The 18,451-nt window shown below is 37.9% G+C and overlaps 1 protein-coding gene across 4 annotated transcripts in view; it reads left to right on the top strand.

Moving 5' to 3' along the window:
- RAD54B (RAD54 homolog B) overlaps positions 1–18,451 on the top strand; it is a 104,304-nt gene that overhangs the window by 6,850 nt on the left and 79,003 nt on the right. Inside the window, exons 1-2 of one of the 4 annotated variants that reach the window (XM_023248150.2) lie at positions 11,084–11,219; positions 13,814–13,878. In XM_023248150.2, coding sequence (XP_023103918.2) covers positions 13,857–13,878 — 22 coding nt within the window. In that variant the 5' untranslated portion in view covers positions 11,084–11,219; positions 13,814–13,856. Of the gene's footprint in view, positions 1–11,050; positions 11,220–13,813; positions 13,879–18,451 lie in introns of those variants that run through there. The other 3 variants (XM_003999976.6, XM_023248149.2, XM_045049653.1) reach the window with 3 other exon arrangements.

The raw sequence follows: 18,451 nt of genomic DNA, 5'->3' as shown, positions 1-18,451 counted from the left end.
CTGAGTTGTCAGCACAGAGCCTGATGTGGGGCTGAACCCACAAACTTCAAGATCATGACCTGAGCTGAAGTCAGATGCTTAACCAGCTGAGCCACCCAGGCACCCCCTTTTTTTTTTTTTAATGTTGTTTCTGAGGACTAATTTGAGACCAAAACCACCGATTTACTCTTTGAATTATATCAGAAACTAAATAGTTATTTTTTAAAACTAGGCATTTTCTAAGTAGGCATTTTTGAAATTATACAGCTATTTTAAGCAAGGCAACATGAGAACCTTTGGCAATTAACTTTACCTTAGTCTATTCCATTCCTAACTTTTGTTCTTAAAATATTTATCTTAGATTGAGTTATTCCATACTAAAAAGTACTGTTTTGGTAACCTCAGGAGTTTTTATTTGGTCTGATAAATACAAAATCTGGAACAAATTGTCAAAATAAATGTGCTCGTGGGTGGTAATTCATTGAATAATATAGGAGTCTGAATATATACTGAGATAAGTAAATAAGTAAATGGGGAGAAGAGTAAGCTCTTCCTTAAAGTGGAATGCTAAATCATAATAGAAGTGACAGTGTTAGAAAATATAATGGATGCCATAAGTTGCTAAGAAGTAGACTTTATTTTAAAAAAAATTTTTTTTTTTTAAATTTCTTTTTCAACATTTATTTATTTTTGGGACAGAGAGAGACAGAGCATGAACGGGGGAGGGCCAGAGAGAGAGGGAGACACAGAATCGGAGATAGGCTCCAGGCTCCGAGCCATCAGCCCAGAGCCCGACGTGGGGCTCGAACTCACGGACCGCGAGATCGTGACCTGGCTGAAGTCGGACGCTCAACCGACTGCGCCACCCAGGCGCCCCTAAAAAATTTTTTAATGTTTATTCATTTTTGAGAGACAGAGACAGACCAAATGTGAGTGGGGGAGGGGCAGAGAGAGAGGGAGACACAGAATCTGAAGAGGCTCTAGGCTCTGAGCCGTTAGCATGGAGCCTGATGCAGGGCTAGAATTCATGAACTGCAAGATCATGACTTGAGCCGAAGTTGGCTGCTTAACCAACTGAGCCACCCAGGCGCCCCTAAGAAGTAGACTTTAAAAATTCTCATCACAAGAAAAATTTTTTGTAACTATGTATGGTGATGGATGTTAACTGTTTATTGTGGTGATCAATTTGAAATATATACAAATCTTGAAGCATTCCACTGTACACTTGAAACTAATATGTTATATCTCAGTTAAGCCTCAATTAAAACAAAAGTTTAGCCGTTTCTTAAGCCAGGGCTGAAGTACTCCAATTAAAGGAGCTTATTAGCATACAACAATATATGCTTAAGAATGATTTGTGGGGATAAAGGAAGAATTTTAAGTTGCATGTTTATTACATGGGAACACATTTAAGCACCTACAATATGGCAGGATTTTACTTTTTATAAAATTTTTTTAATATTTATTTTTGAGAGAGTGTGCATTCACGGGGGAGGGGCAGAAAGAGAGAGGGACAGAGGATCAGAAGCAGGCTCTGTGCTAACAGCAGAGAGCCTGATGTGGGGCTCAAACTCACAAACCATGAGATCATGACCTGAGCTGAAGTCAGATGCTTAGCTGACTGAACTACCCAGGGACCCCAATATGACAGGATTTTAAAAGGAATTAATACATTTAATATTAGTGTGCTCTATAACAAAGAGTTTGCACATTAGTTCTTAATCCATGGAACAGAATCAATCTGTGTGATTCTTTTTTTTTTTTTTAAGTTTATTTATTTACTTTGAGAGAGACAGAGCAAGAGAAAAAGAGAGCACCGGCAGGAGATGGGCAGAGAAAGAGAGAGAGGATGCAAAGCCAGCTCTGTGCTATCTGATGTGGGGCTTGATCCCACGAACCATGAGATCATGACTTGAACTGAAATCAAGAGTCAGATGGTTAACTGACTGAGCCACCCAGCACCCCCAATTTGTGTAATTTCTACAACAATGTAAGGGACTGGACTGGTTACTATGAACTCTAGAAGGAAGTTTGAGGCATGGAGAACCATAAATACCTCCTAGATATTTGGACATTGGCTAGAACGACTTTTTTTCCTCCTTACCTGCCTTGCTTTCCATAGTGGTTGTTGGCCTTAGCTGTGTTTATTTGTCCATAAAAAAAAGTTCAATGGATACCCAAACTAGTGCATGAATGTTTGAGGAAATAAGATACTTGAATAGATTCAAGCATCTTCTCACAACATACTTTTTACGATGATTTTTAAAAATATTTATTTATTTTTGAGAGAGAGATAGAGTGCAAGTGGGGGAGGGGCAGAGAGAGAGGGAGACACAATCTGAACCAGGCTTCAGTCTCTGAGCTGTCAGCACAGAGCCCAATGCAGGGCTTGAACCCATGAACCGTGAGATCATGACCTGAGCCAAAGTCAGATGCTTAACTGACTTTAAAGTCAGAAACTTTAACTGAGCCACCCAGGTGCCCCTAGATGACTTTTTTTTTTTTATGTTTATTTTTGAGAGAGACAAAGACAACGTGGGCTGGAGAGCAGAGAGAGAGAGGGAGAGAGATAGAATCCCAAGCAGGTTCTGTGCTGTGAGCACAGAGCCCGATGCTGGGCTCAAACTCACGAAACTTTTTTTTTTTTTTTTTAATTTTTTTTTTTTTTCAACGTTTATTTATTTTTGGGACAAAGAGAGACAGAGCATGAACGGGGGAGGGGCAGAGAGAGAGGGAGACACAGAATCGGAAACAGGCTCCAGGCTCCGAGCCATCAGCCCAGAGCCTGACGCGGGGCTCGAACTCACGGACCGTGAGATCACGGACCGCGAGATCGTGACCTGGCTGAAGTCGGACGCTTAACCGACTGCGCCACCCAGGCACCCCTCAAACTCACGAAACTTTGAGATCATGACCTGAGCTGACATCCAAGAGCTAAACGCTTAACCGCTGAGCCACCCAGGTGTCCCACAACATGTTTTTAAGACTTACAAAGGTTGGGCACTTGGGTGTCTCACTTGGTTAAGCGTTTGGCTCTTGATTTCGGGTCTTGGTTCGTGGGTTCAAACTGTACATTGGGCTCTGTCCTGGGCACTGGATCTTGCTTGGGATTCTCTCTCCCTCTTTCTCCTTGCCCCTCCCCTGCTTGCTTGTTCTTTTTTTCAAAAATAAATAATAAAAAAGGGAAAAATACTAACTTTTCAGGGAGACCTGGCTAATGACACCTTTATCAAATATATACTTAAGTGATGGGGCAAATCAGTAGTATGTGCCTCTTGGTATGATGAACAGTGGTATTTCTGCCCAAATTGTATAACCTGAAGCTAATCATAAGAAACATCAGACAATCCGTATTGGGACATTCTACAAAATGGCCTGTACTCTTCAAAAGTGTCAAAGTCTCAAAAGACAAACGTTGAGGAATTGTTCTAGATTAGAGACTATAGAACCATGCTTGCTAAATATGTGATCTGATATTGGCCATGGCTCAGGGAAAAAACTATAAAAGACATTATTGGGATAAGTGGCTGAATTTGAATGTGGACTGTGGGTTAGATAATAATATAGCAATGTTAAATCTTGATTTTGGTAATTTTACTGTGATTGTGGAAGAGAATGTCTTTGCTCTTTGGAAACGCATCTTGAAATATTTAGAGGTAAAGGAGCACAGTGTCTCCAGCTCTATCTCAAATATAAACACACATATACACATAAAGAGAGGGAAGAAGGGAAAACAAATGGAGCAAAATGTAAATAAATGGTGAATCTGGGTAAGTGCTATCAGGGATTTCCTTGTATTATTTTTGTAATGTTTCTTTAAGTTTGAAAGTATGTAAAAATAAATTTATGGCCTCTATTCATTGTTTTGACTTTGGAATCTTATAAGATAGGTTTTTTGATTGACTCTGAAACTTATTTTGATAAATATTTATAAAGATATGGCAACTATGTCTGTTATTGTGAGTTATATTTAAAAAAATTCAAACATATACTCTGGTAGGCAGAAAAATGGACCTCCAAAAACATCCATGTTTTAATTCTTGGAACCTGTGAATATGTTACCTTACATAGCTAAAGGAACTTGGACTAGGTGATTAATGTTAAAGAAGACCCTGAGGTGGGGAGGTTATCCTGGATTATCTGGGTCCGCTCAGTTTAATGACAAAGGTTCTTAGAAGAGGGAGACAGAAGAGAGTGTTAAAGAAATGTGGTTATGTAAGCAGGGTCAGAGAGATACAGAGTATCTGGCTTTGAAGGAGGAAGGGGACAAAATCCAGGGAATGTGGATGACTTAGAAGTTCACAAAGACGTGGCATGAAAACAGACACTCAGATCAGTGGAACAGAATAGAGAACCCAGAAATGGACCCACAAACGTATGGCCAACTAATTTTTGACAAAGCAGGAAAGAATATCCAATGGAATAAAGACCGTCTCTTCAGCAAATGGTACTGGGAAAACTGGACAGCAACATGCAGAAAAATGAACCTGGACCACTTTCTTACACCATTCACAAAGATAAACTCAAAATGGATGAAAGACCTAAATGTAAGATAGGAAGCCATCAAAATCCTAGAGGAGAAAACAGGCAAAAACCTCTTTGACCTCGGCAGCAGTAACTTCTTACTTGACATGCCTCCAGAGGCAAGGGAAACCAAAGCAAAAAATGAACTATTGGGACCTCATCAAGATAAAAAGCTTCTGCACAATGAAGGAAGTAATCACCAAAACTAAAAGGCAACCAACAGAATGGGAGAAGATATCTGCAAATGAAGTATCATAAAGATCAGATAAAGGGTTAGTATCCAAAATCTATAAAGAACTTACGAAACTCAACACCCAAAAAACAAATAATCTAGTGAAGAAACGGGCAAAAGACATGAGTAGACACTTCTCCAAAGAAGGCATCCAGATGGCTGACAGACACATGAAAAGATGCTCAACATCATTCATCATCAGGGAAATAAATACAAATCAAAACCACAATGAGATATCACTCACACCTGTCAGAATGGCTAACATTAACAACTCAGGCAACAACAGATGTTGGCGAGGATGCAGAGAAAGAGGAACCCTTTTGCACTGCTGGTGGGAATGCAAACTGGTGCAGCCACTCTGGAAAACAGTATGGAGGTTCCTCAAAAAATTAAAAATAGAATTACCCTACGACCCAGCAACTGCACTACTAGGTATTTATCCAAGGGATACAGGTATGCTGTTTCGAAGGGACACATGCACCCCAATGTTTATAGCAGCACTATCAACAACATCCAAAGTATGGAAAGAGCCCAAATGCCCAATGATGGATGAATGGATAAAAAGATGTGGTATATATATACAATGGAGTATTACTAGTCAATCAAAAATGAAATCTTGCCATTTGCAACTATGTGGATGGAACTAGAGGCTATTATGCTAAGTGAAATTAGTTGGAGAAAGACAAATATCATATGACTTCACTCATATGAGGACTTTAAGATACAAAACAGATGAACATAAGGGAAGGGAAGCAAAAGTAATATATAACCAGAGAGAGGGGGACAAAACATAAGAGACTCTTAAATATGGAGAACAATCAGAGGATTGCTAGAGGGGGTTGTGGGAGGGGGGATGGGCTAAATGGATAAGGGACATTAAGTAATCTCCTGAAATCATTGTTGCACTATATGCAAACTAACTTGGATGTAAATTAAAAAATACATTAAAAAAAAAGTTTGCAAAGACAAGGAAATGTATTCTAGAACTTCAAGAAAGGGGTGCATCCCTGCTGATCACCTTGATGTTAGCCTGGTGAGATTCAAGTCAGAGTTCTAACATACAGAATTGCAAAATGATAGATTTGCATTGTTTTTAAGCCACTAAATTTGTGTTAATTTGTTATAGCAGCAATAGAAAACTAATACATGTACAGAAATAGAGAAAAAATATATATAACCTTTATGCACCCATTATTTAGCTTCAATGATCATCAGTTCATGGCCAGTCTTGTTATATTTTTACCTCTTCAGTTCCCTCCCTAGTTCCTCTTTACTCATTAATTTTGTAAAGTTTTTATTTTTAAATATTTTATTTTTAAGTAATCTCTACACTCAATATGCTGCTTGAATTTACAACCCTGAGATTAAGAGTTGCCTGCCAGGTGCCCCTTAAGTTTTTATTTTAATCACCCAATGCTTGTCATGACACGTGCACCCCTTAATCCCTATTACCTATTTCACCCATCCTCACCACCCCCACCTCTGCTCTGATAACCATAAGTTTGTTCTCTATAGTTAAGAGTCTGTTTCTTGGTTTGTCTCTTGTTCTTTTTTAATTCCCCTTTGCTCGTTTCTTATTACTATTATCATCATTAGCATTCTTAATTTACATCCAAGTTAGTTAACATATAGTGTAATAATGGTTTCAGGAATAGAATTTAATGATTCATCGCTTAACGTATAATGCCCAGTGCTCATCCCAACAAGTGCCCTCCTTAATGCCCCTTGCCCATTTAGCCCATCCCACCACCCAAACCCCTCCAACAACCCTCAGTTCTCATGGTTTGTCTCCCTCCCTGTTTTTGTATTATTTTTGTTTCCCTTCCTTTATGTTAATCTGTTTTGTATCTTAAATTTCACACATGAGTGAAGTCATATGATACTTATCTTTCTGTGACTGACTTGTTTTGCTTAGCATAATACACTCTAGTTTCATCCATGTTGCAAATGGCAAGATTTCATTCTTTTTGATCGCCAAGTAATATTCCGTTGCATATATGTACCACATCTTTAACCATTCATCAGTCAATGGATATTTGGGCTCTTTCTATACTTTGGCTATCGTAGGTAGTGCTGCTATAAACATTGGGGTGCATGTGTTCCTTTGAAACAGCATACCTGTATCCCTTGGATAAATACCTAGTAGTACAGTTGCTGGGTCATAGGGTAGTTCTATTTTTAATTTTTTGAGGAACCTCCATACTGTTTTCCAGAGTGGCTGCACCAGTTTGCATTCCCACCAGCAGTGCAAAAGGGTTCCTCTTTCTCTGCATCCTCGCCAACATCTGTTGTTGCCTGAGTTGTTAATGTTAGCCATTCTGACAGGTGTGAGGTGATATCTCATTGTGGCTTTGATTTGTATTTCCTTGATGATGAGTGATGTTGAGCATCTTTTCATGTGTCTGTTAGTCATTTGGATGTCTTCTTTGGAGAAGACCTGTTTTTGCCCATTTCTTCACTGGATTATTTCTGTTTTGGGTGTTGAGTTTCATAAGTTCTTTATAGATTTTGGATACTAATCCTTTATCTGATACTTCATTTACAGATATCTTCTCCCATTCCATTGGTTACCTTTTAGTTTTGCTGATTATTTCCTTCACTGTGCAGAAGCTTTTTATCTTTTTTTTTTAATCTTTATTTTTTACTTTTTTTTTAATTTTTTTTTTCAACGTTTATTTATTTTTGGGACAGAGAGAGACAGAGCATGAACGGGCGAGGGGCAGAGAGAGAGGGAGACACAATCGGAAACAGGCTCCAGGCTCTGAGCCATCAGCCCAGAGCCCGATGCGGGGCTCGAACTCACAGACCGCGAGATCATGACCTGGCTGAAGTCGGACGCTTAACCGACTGTGCCACCCAGGCGCCCCTATTTTTTACTTTTAAGAGAGAGAGAGAGACAGAGTGCAAGCAGGGGAGGAACAGAGAGAGAAGGAGACACAGAATCGGAAGCAGGCTCCAGCCTCTCAGCTGTCAGCACAGAGCCTGACATGGGCTTGAACTCACAAACCATGAGATCATGACCTGAGCCAAAGTCAGACGCTTATCCAACTGAGCTAGCCAGGTGCCCTGAAGCTTTTTTATCTTGATGTGGTCCCAATAGTTCATTTTTGCTTTGGTTTCCCTTGCCTCTGGAGGCATGTCAAATAAGATGTTGCTGCTGTCAAGGTCAAAGAGGTTTTTGCCTGTTTTCTCCTCTAGGATTTTGATGGCTTCATGTCTTACATTTAAGTCTTTCATCCGTTTCGAGATTATTTTTGTGCATGGTGTAGGAAAATGATCCAGCTTCATTTTTCTGCATGTCACTGTCCATTTTCCCAGCACCAGTTGCTGAAGAAACGGTCTTTATTCCATTGGATATTCTTTCCTGCTTTGTCAAAGATTAGTTGGCCATATGTTTGTGGGTCCATTTCTGGGTTCTCTATTTTGGGTTCTCCATTGATTTTTGTGTCTGTTTGTGTGTTAGTACCATACCGTCTTGATGATTACAGCTTTGTAATACAGCTTGAAGTCTGGGATTGTGATGCCTTCAGCTGTGGTTTCCTTTTGCAGGATCGCTTTGGCTCTTCGTGTCTTTTCGGGTTCCATATGAATTTTAAGATTGTTTATTCTAGCTCTGTGAAGAATGCTGATGTTATTTTTGATAGGGATTGCATTGAGTATGTAGATTGCTTTGGGTAGTGTTGACATTTTAACAATATTTGTTCTTCAATACATGAGCATGGAATGTTTTTCCATTTTTTTGTGTCATCTTCAATTTTTTTCATAAACTTTAGATTTTTTACCTCTTTGTTTAGGGTTATTCCTAGGTATTTTATGGTTTTTGGTGCATCATTTGTTTTGTTTCTTAAGTTCCACATATGAGTGAAATCATGTGGTATTTGTCTTTCTCTGACTTATTTCACTTAGCATTATACTCTTTATCTCCATCCATGTTGTTGCAAATGGCAAGATTTCATTCTTTTTTTTAAGGCTGAATAATATTCCTCTGTGTGTGTGTGTGTGTGTGTGTGTGTGTGTGTGTGCGTGTACCACCACATTTTCTTTATCCATTCATCATTTGATGGACATTTGGGATGCTTCCATATCTTGGCCATTGTAAATAATGCTGCTATAAACGTAGGGATGCATAATACTTTGAATTAGTGTTTTTGCATCCTGGGCTGGTTCACCCCCTCCTTAGGCAACCTAGTGGTCCCCCGCTCCCAGGAGGTCACCGTATTGATGCCAAACTTAGTGCAGACACCCAATTGGAATAGCGTGCCACAGTCCAGAATTCCTGGGCTCAAGCAATCCTCCTGCTTCAGCCTGAGTAGCTGAGACTACAGGTGCATGCCACCACACCTGGCTGAATTAGTGTTTTTGTATTCTTTGGGTAAATACCTAGTAGTGTAATTACTGGATCATAGGACAGTTCTATTTTTAACTTTCTGAGGAACTTCCATACTGTTTTCCACAGTTGCTGCAGCAGTTTGCATTCCACCAATAATACATGAGGGTTCCTGTTTCTCTATATCCTCACCAGCATCTCTTGTTTCCTGTGTTGTTGATTGTGTAGCCATTGTGACAGGTGTGAGGTGATGCCTTATTGTAGTTTTGATTTGCGTTTCCCTGATGATGAGTGATGTTGAGCATCTTTTCATGTGTATGTTGGCTATTTGTATGTCTTTGAAGAAGTTTTTATTCATGTCTTCTGTCCATTTTTGATTGGATTATTTGTTTTGGGTGTATTGTGTAAGTTTTTTTTAAATATATTTTAGATACTAACCCTTTATTTGATATAGCATTTGCAAATATCTTCTCGTATTCTGTAGGTTACCCTTTAGTTTTGTTGATTGTTTCCTTTGCTGTGTAAGAAGCTTTTTACTTTGATGTAGTCCCAGTAGTTTATTTTTGCTTTTGTCTCCCTTGCCTCAGGGGACCTATCTAGAAAAAAGTTGCTACAGCCAGTGTCAGAGAAATTACCATCTGTGCTCTCTCTTCTAGCATTTTTATGGTTTTAGGTCTCACATTTAGGTCTTTAATCCATTTTGAATTTATTTTTGTGTATGGTGTAAGAAGGTGGTCCAGTTTCATTGTTTTGCATGGAGCTGTCCAGTTTTCCCAGCACCATTTGCTGAAGAGACTGCCTTTTTTCCATTGGATATTCTTTCCTGCTTTGTCGCAGATTAATTGACCATATAATTGTGAGTTTGTTTCTGGGTTTTGTATTCTGTTCTATGAACTATGTGTCTATTTTTGTGGCAGTACTATATTCTTTTCATTACTACAGTTTTGTAATATAACTTGAGGTCTGGGATTGTGATCCCCCCAGCTCTGATTTTTCAGGGTTGCTTTGTGTATTTGGAGTCTATATAAATTTTAGGATTGTTTGTTCTAGTAATGTGAAAAATGCTGGTGGTAATTTTGTTTTTTTAAAACAAAAATTTAGAGAGAGAGAGAGAGAGAGAGGCATGTTTGTGTGTGAGAGGGGCAGAGAGAGAGGGAGAGAGAGACAGTCCTAAGTAGGCCCCACACTGTCAGCACAGAGCCCCATGTGGGGCTTGAATTCATGAACTGTGAGATCATGACCTAAGTGGAAATCAAGAATCGGCCACTTAACTTACTGAGCCATCCAGGCTCCTCTGGTGGTATTTTGATTGAGATTGCCTTAAATGTGTGGATTGCTTTGGGTAGTATAGACATTTGAACAATATTTGTTCTTCTAATCCATGAGCATAGAATGTCTTTCCATTTCTTTGTGTTATCTTCAGTTTCTTTCATCAGTGTTCATAATTTTCAGAGTATAGGTCTTTTACCTCTTACCTTTTACCTTTGGTTAGGTTTATTCCTAGGTGTCTTATTATTTTCGGTGCAATCTACTCATTATTTTGATGCAAATCCCAGGAATATCTTTTCATTTGTAAACAGTTCAGTATTTGTCTCTGTAACCAACACAGTGACAGTACCATTATCCCACATAAAAATGGAGAATATTTAAGTATTGATTTTAATATTGAGAAATTTGGCAAGAAAAAAACACAGTTGATTCTGAGAATGGCTTGTTATGACATGTTTAAAAACTGTTCTGATACATTGTTTACACTATAATTATAAGCATAATTTTCATTTTATTATGTCTATAGCTTTTATAACATAATTAAAAGTTTAATAGTTTAGTAGACAGTAAAATTGGATTTTTAATTTATTTTAAAATGCCTATTTCCTTTTAAGATATAGAAAAGTTGGTAGCTCATATTTTAAATTAGGAATTTATTATATAAAAATATGGAAAATTAGATTTAATTTCTGCATAAAATACATATTTCCTTCTTTTAGGTTTCTGCAAATAAGAATACCTTTCTCCAGTTACAAAATAATACCCAAATATGCAGTTTAAATCTGCCTACTGACGGAAGTGCTAGAGAAATTAATCATGGGCATAATTACAATGGAAAACACTGTCTTGAAGCATCTGTAATGGCAACATTAGATCCACCTCATACAGGTAAGACTGCTTTTTATTGATTAGGTTTACACTTGACCAGTTGTAGTACAGTATTATTTAAGTTGACTATTTTCAAAATTGAATGTTCTATTTGAAAAGTGTTGAAATACCCCTAGGTTCTTGGCAATTTGTTTTTTTGTTGCCACAATTTCTTTTTTCAGTCTTTTTTTTTTTTTTTTTTTTTTATTTTTATTTTGAGAGACAGCATGTGCAGGAGAAGGGCAGAGAGAGAGAGGGAGAGGGAGAATCCTAAGCAGGCTCCACACTGTCAGTGAAGAGCCCGATGTGGGGCTTGAACCCATGAACCATGAGATCACAACCTAAGCCAAATCCAAGAGTCAGATGCTTAACCAACTGAGCTACCCAGGCGCCCTATGTTGTCATAATTTCTTTAATTATTGGATTGATAACCATGTAATTCAAATCTTGTACTTTATAGTAGGTATCTAAGACTGTTAATTGTAAACTTGTTGGTCAAACATGGTCTTTTCCTCAAGTACCAAAATAAATTCTGTTTATTTAAAAAAAATTTTTTTTTTTAACATTTATGTATTTTTGAGACAGGGAGAGACAGAGCATGAACAGGGGAGGGTCAGAGAGAGGGAGACACAGAATATGAAGCAGGCTTCAGGCTCTGAGTTGTCAGCACAGAGCCCGATGCAAGGCTAGAACTCATGGACCGCAAGATCATGACCTGAGCCGAAGTCGGCCGCCTAACCGACTGAGCCACCCAGGCGCTCCAATAAATTCTGTTTAAAGGTTTGATTAAAATTTTTTTTAAAAAACCATGTTGGGGCACGTGGCTAGCTCAGTAGGTAGAGTATACAACTCTTTATCTCAGGGTCATGAGTTCAAGCCCCATGTTGAGCATGGAGCCTGCTTTAAAAAAAAATTAAAAAAAATTTTAAAACCATGTTAACAGTGCTAAGTTGGAGAGGTGAACTTGAAATGAATAAAATTGTTAATTCATAATAGTCCATAGAGTACCTCCAAATCAGATTTGTATTATGAGGGTATGTAATTGAAGGAGAACCAAGGATTTAACAGATGCTCCCTCCCTGCATTGTTGAATTGGGTTAAAATAATGATTATGTTTCTTTTTGTACCTGTCAGAGATTAATATTCTACAAGTAATTAAAAGAATAGAGTTGTATACTAGTGTTTATTTGACCTTGTGAAAGACAACATTAAGACTACATTTTTCCAAATGACATTTTATTCATTTTTTGCTTGAATAAACAGATTCAGGGAGAGAGCCCCATCTGCTGGTCTATAGGAGAGTAATTGTCATTCTCAAGATACCAGTGCTAATCAATAAGATTCCTTAAGCACTTAACCCTTTTTGAAGGAACTTCTTGAGCTTTGTGATGATTAGTACATTTACCTCTGAATGGGTTAGTTTCTTCTTGTGGGAGAAAGGAATTCTGTGTTTTCCTAACTGGCTAGGATCTTCAGTTTCATTTATGTGCTCCTTGTAACTTTTCAAAGCTGTTACTGGAGTCAAGACAAAGTTGAAAAGGGCTTTTGGAGCTGGATCTAGGGATCTGAAATCCCTAGAGACAGCTCTGGCTATGGCACTTTAGCTGCTGTGCTGTCTCACTGATTTAATCTCTCCTTCTTTTTTCCTTTTCTCCCTTCCTCTTATTTTCCTTCCATCTTTGTTAAGTGGATATCCTGTTTTCCCAGGTTTTCTTCTCTACTGTCAAGCTGGTGGCAGATAACGATCCATGTATGCCTCTTTCTTTTCTATTACGGTAGCTAATCTTCACCAGAGAGTGATATTTAGACTCTGTAATACATTCTGTGTTACTGATTTGCTGCTTTATTTTTGTTCTGTAGTTTCTCACTCTCTAACCTGCTAAATATTAGGAGGGAGTTAAGAATTGAGATAAATTGAAGAGGGAGTTAATTTACTCAACCCTTAATCCCTTAATCCCTTCTCTGATTTGGTACATTCACTGGACTGGGGAACCTTTGCCAACCTCCTGACACCCTCCTGCCTCTCATTCAGAGAGAGGTTAATTGGGGAAAAGAGCATTGTGAGAAACATCTTGCTTTCTGTGGTGAATTACTAGAGAAGGATGTTGTGTGAGGAGAAGTATGGAGATGAGAGATCCATGTAGTATACATTCACCTTTTCACATCTTTTTAATCCTACACATAATCCACCGTGAAGTACTGTCCAAATCTGTTTGTCCCAGTTAAAATATGTCGTCATTTTCCCCTATCACTTTTTATTTTGAAAAGTTTCCTATATGTAGAGAAGTTGAAAGAATAATTATTATCCTAAATTCTGCATTTGTTAATCTTTTGCTTCTCCCTCCCTTATATGTCCCTTTTTTTTCTGGATCATTTGAAAATAAGTTGCAGATGTCATGCCACATCATCTCTAAGTACTTCAGCTTATATTTCTTAAAATTTCTTAGTAGTAATTCATAATATTTAATATATACTTCATCATTAATATCATTTTTGCATAAGCTGATTTAAGTTTGGTTTCTTTCTCAACTGAAAGTTCCCTGATGAGTATATTTTCACTCCATTGAACTTCACTGAGTGCTTCAGGTCTCTTTATAAACCCTGTTCCTTTGCAGATAATAGTCCCTATGTGAGAAAGAAGATGTAGATCTACCACTAATGACTTCACCTATGGCTCAGGGTATGTGCCTTATTTGGAGATGTGCTAGAAGCGCCCACTCTGTCTTAAAAAAATTATTTTATTCATTCATTCATTCATTTATTATTTTTGTCTACAGCCTCTGCTGTTTGCCTAGTCTTGAGAAAATTAAAGCCTGGAAGAGGGGAAATATATAATGGGTTGAATTGTGTCCCCTAAAAAGATGTCTTTAAGTCGTAACCTATGGTACCTGCGAATGTGACCTTATGTGGAAATAGGGTCTTTGCAGTTGTAATCAACTTAAGATGAGGTCATACTGTGTTAGGCCCTAAATCACAAAGCTGGTGTCCTTGTGAGGAGAGAGAGACACAGAAACACAGAGGGAAAGACCACATGATGACGAAGGCGGAGATTGGAGTAGCTGCAAGCCAAGGAGCACCAAGGATTGTTGGCAACCACCAGAAGCTTTCTAGAAAGTGCAAGGAAGGATTCTCCCCTAAAATCTTCAGAGAGCAACAGGCTTTGCTGACACCTTAATTTTGAACATCTGGTCTCCAGATTTTGAGAGAATAAATTCTGTTGTTTAAGCCACCTAGTTTTTGGTACTTTGTTATGGCAGTCTTCAAAAATTAATATAGGAAGTTCTAGACCTCCTGATATTCAGAACTGTATTTACTTTCTTCAGAAACAGAGAAATTGTTTCATTCTTTCTGATTCCTTCTCATTCTGATGAACTATAAGGTGAGACTTAGTTCTCCCTCAAACTGTTCAACCACACTATCTTGTGTTGTATGTATTTACCTGACCCTGTTTCACCTAAGGCAAGAACTTTCTCTTCAGGTTTTAAAACAAAAAATTTTAAGTTTATTTATTTGAGAGAGAATGAGCACAAGCGGCGGAGGAGCAGAGGGGAGAGAGAGAATCCCAAGCAGGCTCCATGCCATCAGTGCACAACTTGATGTGGGGCTTGAATTCACAAACCCGTGAGATCATGACCTAAGCCGAGATCAAGAGTCGGATGCCCAACTGACTCTGTTACCCAGGCACCCCTGTTGCACCCCTGTTGTTCAGGTTTTAAATCAAATAGTATGAATTCAAAAACAATTTATGACTGAATGAAAGGATCTTAGAAAACTTGTAGTTAAGTCCTTTGGGTAAGTCTTTTGGCTTTGAAATGCTTCAGAGAAGTCCAGTAGTCAAGAAGAAGCTACTGGAACATTATAGTTTTCAGGGTTTGGTGATATTTGAGAGAACAGTTCCAAAAAGTGGAACAAAAGTCATATTGTAGTAGGTAACTAATGGGTGGAAACAGGCAAATGAAGTTAATATAAGTAAATGAAGTATGTAAAAATAAATTTGGTTGTGAAGGGAAGGAATAGTATCCTGAGAGAGAGCAGGGTACCAGGAGGTGGTAGTTGTTGTTTTTTGTTGTCGTTGTTTTTGAGATTTTATGTTTTAAGTAATCTCTACATCCAACATGGGGCTTGAATCCACAACCCCGAGATCCAAAGTTGCACGCTTGGGTCCCCTGGGTGGCTCAGTTGGTTAAGTGTCCGACTCTCAGTTTTGGCTCAGTTCATGATCTCATGTTTTTTTTTAGTTCCAACCCCGTGTTGGGCTCTGCACTGACAGTGTGGAGCCTGCTTAGGCTTGTCTCTCTCCCTCTCTCTCCCTCTCTCTCTGACCCTCCCCTGCTCACGCTGTCTCTGTCTCTCTCAGAATAAATAAACTTAAAAAAAAAAAAGTTGCACTCTCTACTGACTGAGCCAATCTTGTTTAAAAGTAGTATGGTATAGGCTGTCAGGAATGAGGTAGTGAAGAGGGGAAGATTAAGGATATAAAAAGGGAGTGATAAAATCTTTCTCTGGTGTAGATATTAGATAAGTATTTTTCAATTGGGTTTGAAGTCCCTGGAGATGGTTGGGTGTATTCTCAGGTGTTTATAAATTCTTAGAGAAGCTTAGAATTTTGTATTTTCTTTTAACTGATGTGAATAAGTGCATGTAAGCATATGCTGGATCTTTTAGATGGCCACCTTATATAATTATTATAAGTTTTCATGTCTTCAAATGAGAAGAGGGCTGAACAGAATGTGTTAGTGGTCTACTCCTACCAAATGCAGTTTTTATATATTCAATTAAGATCGTCTAACAATTGACCCATTGTATATCTTGTTGAAAAGAAAACTTGTTGAAAATAACCTGTGCCAAATCTGTTGGTATTATATTTATGTCATGAATAACGGTTTAATTTCAGTAAGGTATCACTATCATATTAAATTAATGTGATTTTTAATTTTATTGGTTTTATATTTAGTTTATAAATGTTTAATTTTTTATTGTAATAAAATATGCATAACATAGAATTCACCATTTTAACTATTTAAAGTGTACAACTAAGTGGCATTTAGCATATTTACAATGTTTTGCAACAGTCACCACTATCTAATTCCAGTTTCATGATGCTAAAAGAAAACCCAGACCAATTAAGCAATCAGTTCTCCACTCCCCACTTCTACATAGCCCCTGGCAACCACCAGTCTGCTTCCTGTCTCTATGGATTTGCCTGTTTTGGGTATTTCATATGAATAGAATTATAAAATGTAGTTCTTCATGACTTAAAACAACAAGTAATGCATCACATGGTAAGGAATTTAGAAGGCGTGAAGAATATAATAAAAAAAACTCCCTTCCCTGATCCGTAGCCATCTAGTTCTCTAGAGGCAAACTAGTTTTCAATTTTAGGGTGTCTTTTTGGAGATATTCTATACATTTTGAATCATATTTGTGTGTATATATTCTCCCTATACAAATGATTGTTCACCTGCTGCAATGTTCTATACATTGCATTTTTACTGTAACAGTATATCTTAGAAATCTTTTTGTCAGTACATTTAGAACTACCTTATGCTGTTTATTTTATTTTTTATTTATTTTTATTTTTCAAATATAATTTATTGTCAAGTTGGTTAACATACATGTATAGTGTGCTCTTGGTTTTGGGGGCAGATTCCCTTGATTCATTGCTTACATACAACAACCAGTGCTCATCCCAACAAGTGTCCTCCTTAATGCCCACCACCCATTTTCCCCTCTCCTACAATTCCTCTACCTTATGCTTTAAAAAAATTTTTTTTAATGTTTATTTATTTTTGAGAGAGAGAGAGAGAGCCAGTGGGAGAGGAGCAGAGAGAGGGAGATGCAGAATCCAAAGCAAGCTCCAGGCTCTGAGCTGTCAGCACAGAGCCTGATGTCGGGCCTGAACCCCACAAACATGAGATCATGACCTGAGCCACCCAGGCGCCCCTAAAAGTTACCAATATTTCATTGTATGGGTATGCCAAATATACTTAACTAGTGCTTTATTAAAGGATATTTATGTTATTTAAGGTCTTTTGTTGTTACAAGCAAAGCTACAACTAATGTCTGTATATTACATACATATGTGAGGATATGTCCATAAATATCCATTTATCCATAGGATAAATACCTTGGAGTAGGGTGCTGGTTTCAAGGTATGTGCATTAACATTTTGATGGATAATAGTCAATTACCCTCTGCAGAGGTTAGAAGTTTATCCTTCTACCAGCAATGAGCATTTATTGTGATGCTTGATCTGTGTATGAGTATATACTTATACTTTTTGATATTTGATAATCTAATTGTTAAAAAATATTATTTTGTTGTGCCTTTTAAGTTAAACTTTTTAATGTTATATCTTGAGAATGTTCCCTACTTTGCTCCTGAGGATAAGATCCCCTTGCTAAACAACCTTCCTTATTAGATAGATCAGGTACAGTTTCTGCTTATCTGTGAATAGCAGCTTTCATTTCCCTCCTGGCTGCAGAATTATTTAAATAAGCCTGTAGGAGCTGGGGGACACCTCACCCTCTTGGTACTGCAAAGCCTGCCTCCCACACCCCTAGTAGTTCACTGTGTTCTGGAGGGCAACCCCTCTGTGACCCTACATGAATATGGCAGTCTTCCTCCCCGACACTGTGAGTATATGTGACTACTGTTTTTTGTACCTGTTCAGTGTCAGGTGTTATATGTTTGGCCATCCCTATAACCCTAGAACAGGAATCCTTTCCTCACCAACTAGATAGAGGCAGTTAAAACAAGGAGACGTGTTTTTCTAAGGAGCTTTACTCAGTTTCTCTGAGAGTCTTACAACTCTTGCCATCCCTCCTCCCAGGGCTAAAAATTACTGGTGTATAAACTTTGTAGGATGTATTTACTAAGCTCTTTTGGAAAGTTTCTTCATTGTCTAGCATATTAAGCATGTTAAGTTTGGTCTGAATTTCCTCAGTTACTTGGATTGGGTGCAAAATGGAAGTATTCCTGTTTGAACAGAGCTTTAAACTGGCAATTTGCTTTATGCTTTTGGAGGACTGATGTAGAATAATTGAAATAATGGTGTTCAGTGTCTAGTTTTGGGGGAATGAATTGTGTGTGTTCATATGTTGGCTCTTTGAAGGCTCATTTAAAAACAAAATGTGAAGTGGTGATTTAAGCAAGATAAAATAGGCAAATGGGATAAGCACAATGGAAAGAAAGATAACACAGTTCTTTAGATACCAGTTGATACACTTTTAAGTTTATGTATTAATAAAAAT

Source organism: Felis catus, chromosome F2 (genome assembly GCF_018350175.1).
Source record: "Felis catus isolate Fca126 chromosome F2, F.catus_Fca126_mat1.0, whole genome shotgun sequence".
Lineage (NCBI taxonomy): Eukaryota > Metazoa > Chordata > Mammalia > Carnivora > Felidae > Felis > Felis catus.
This window is presented reverse-complemented; position numbering and strand designations above follow the sequence as displayed.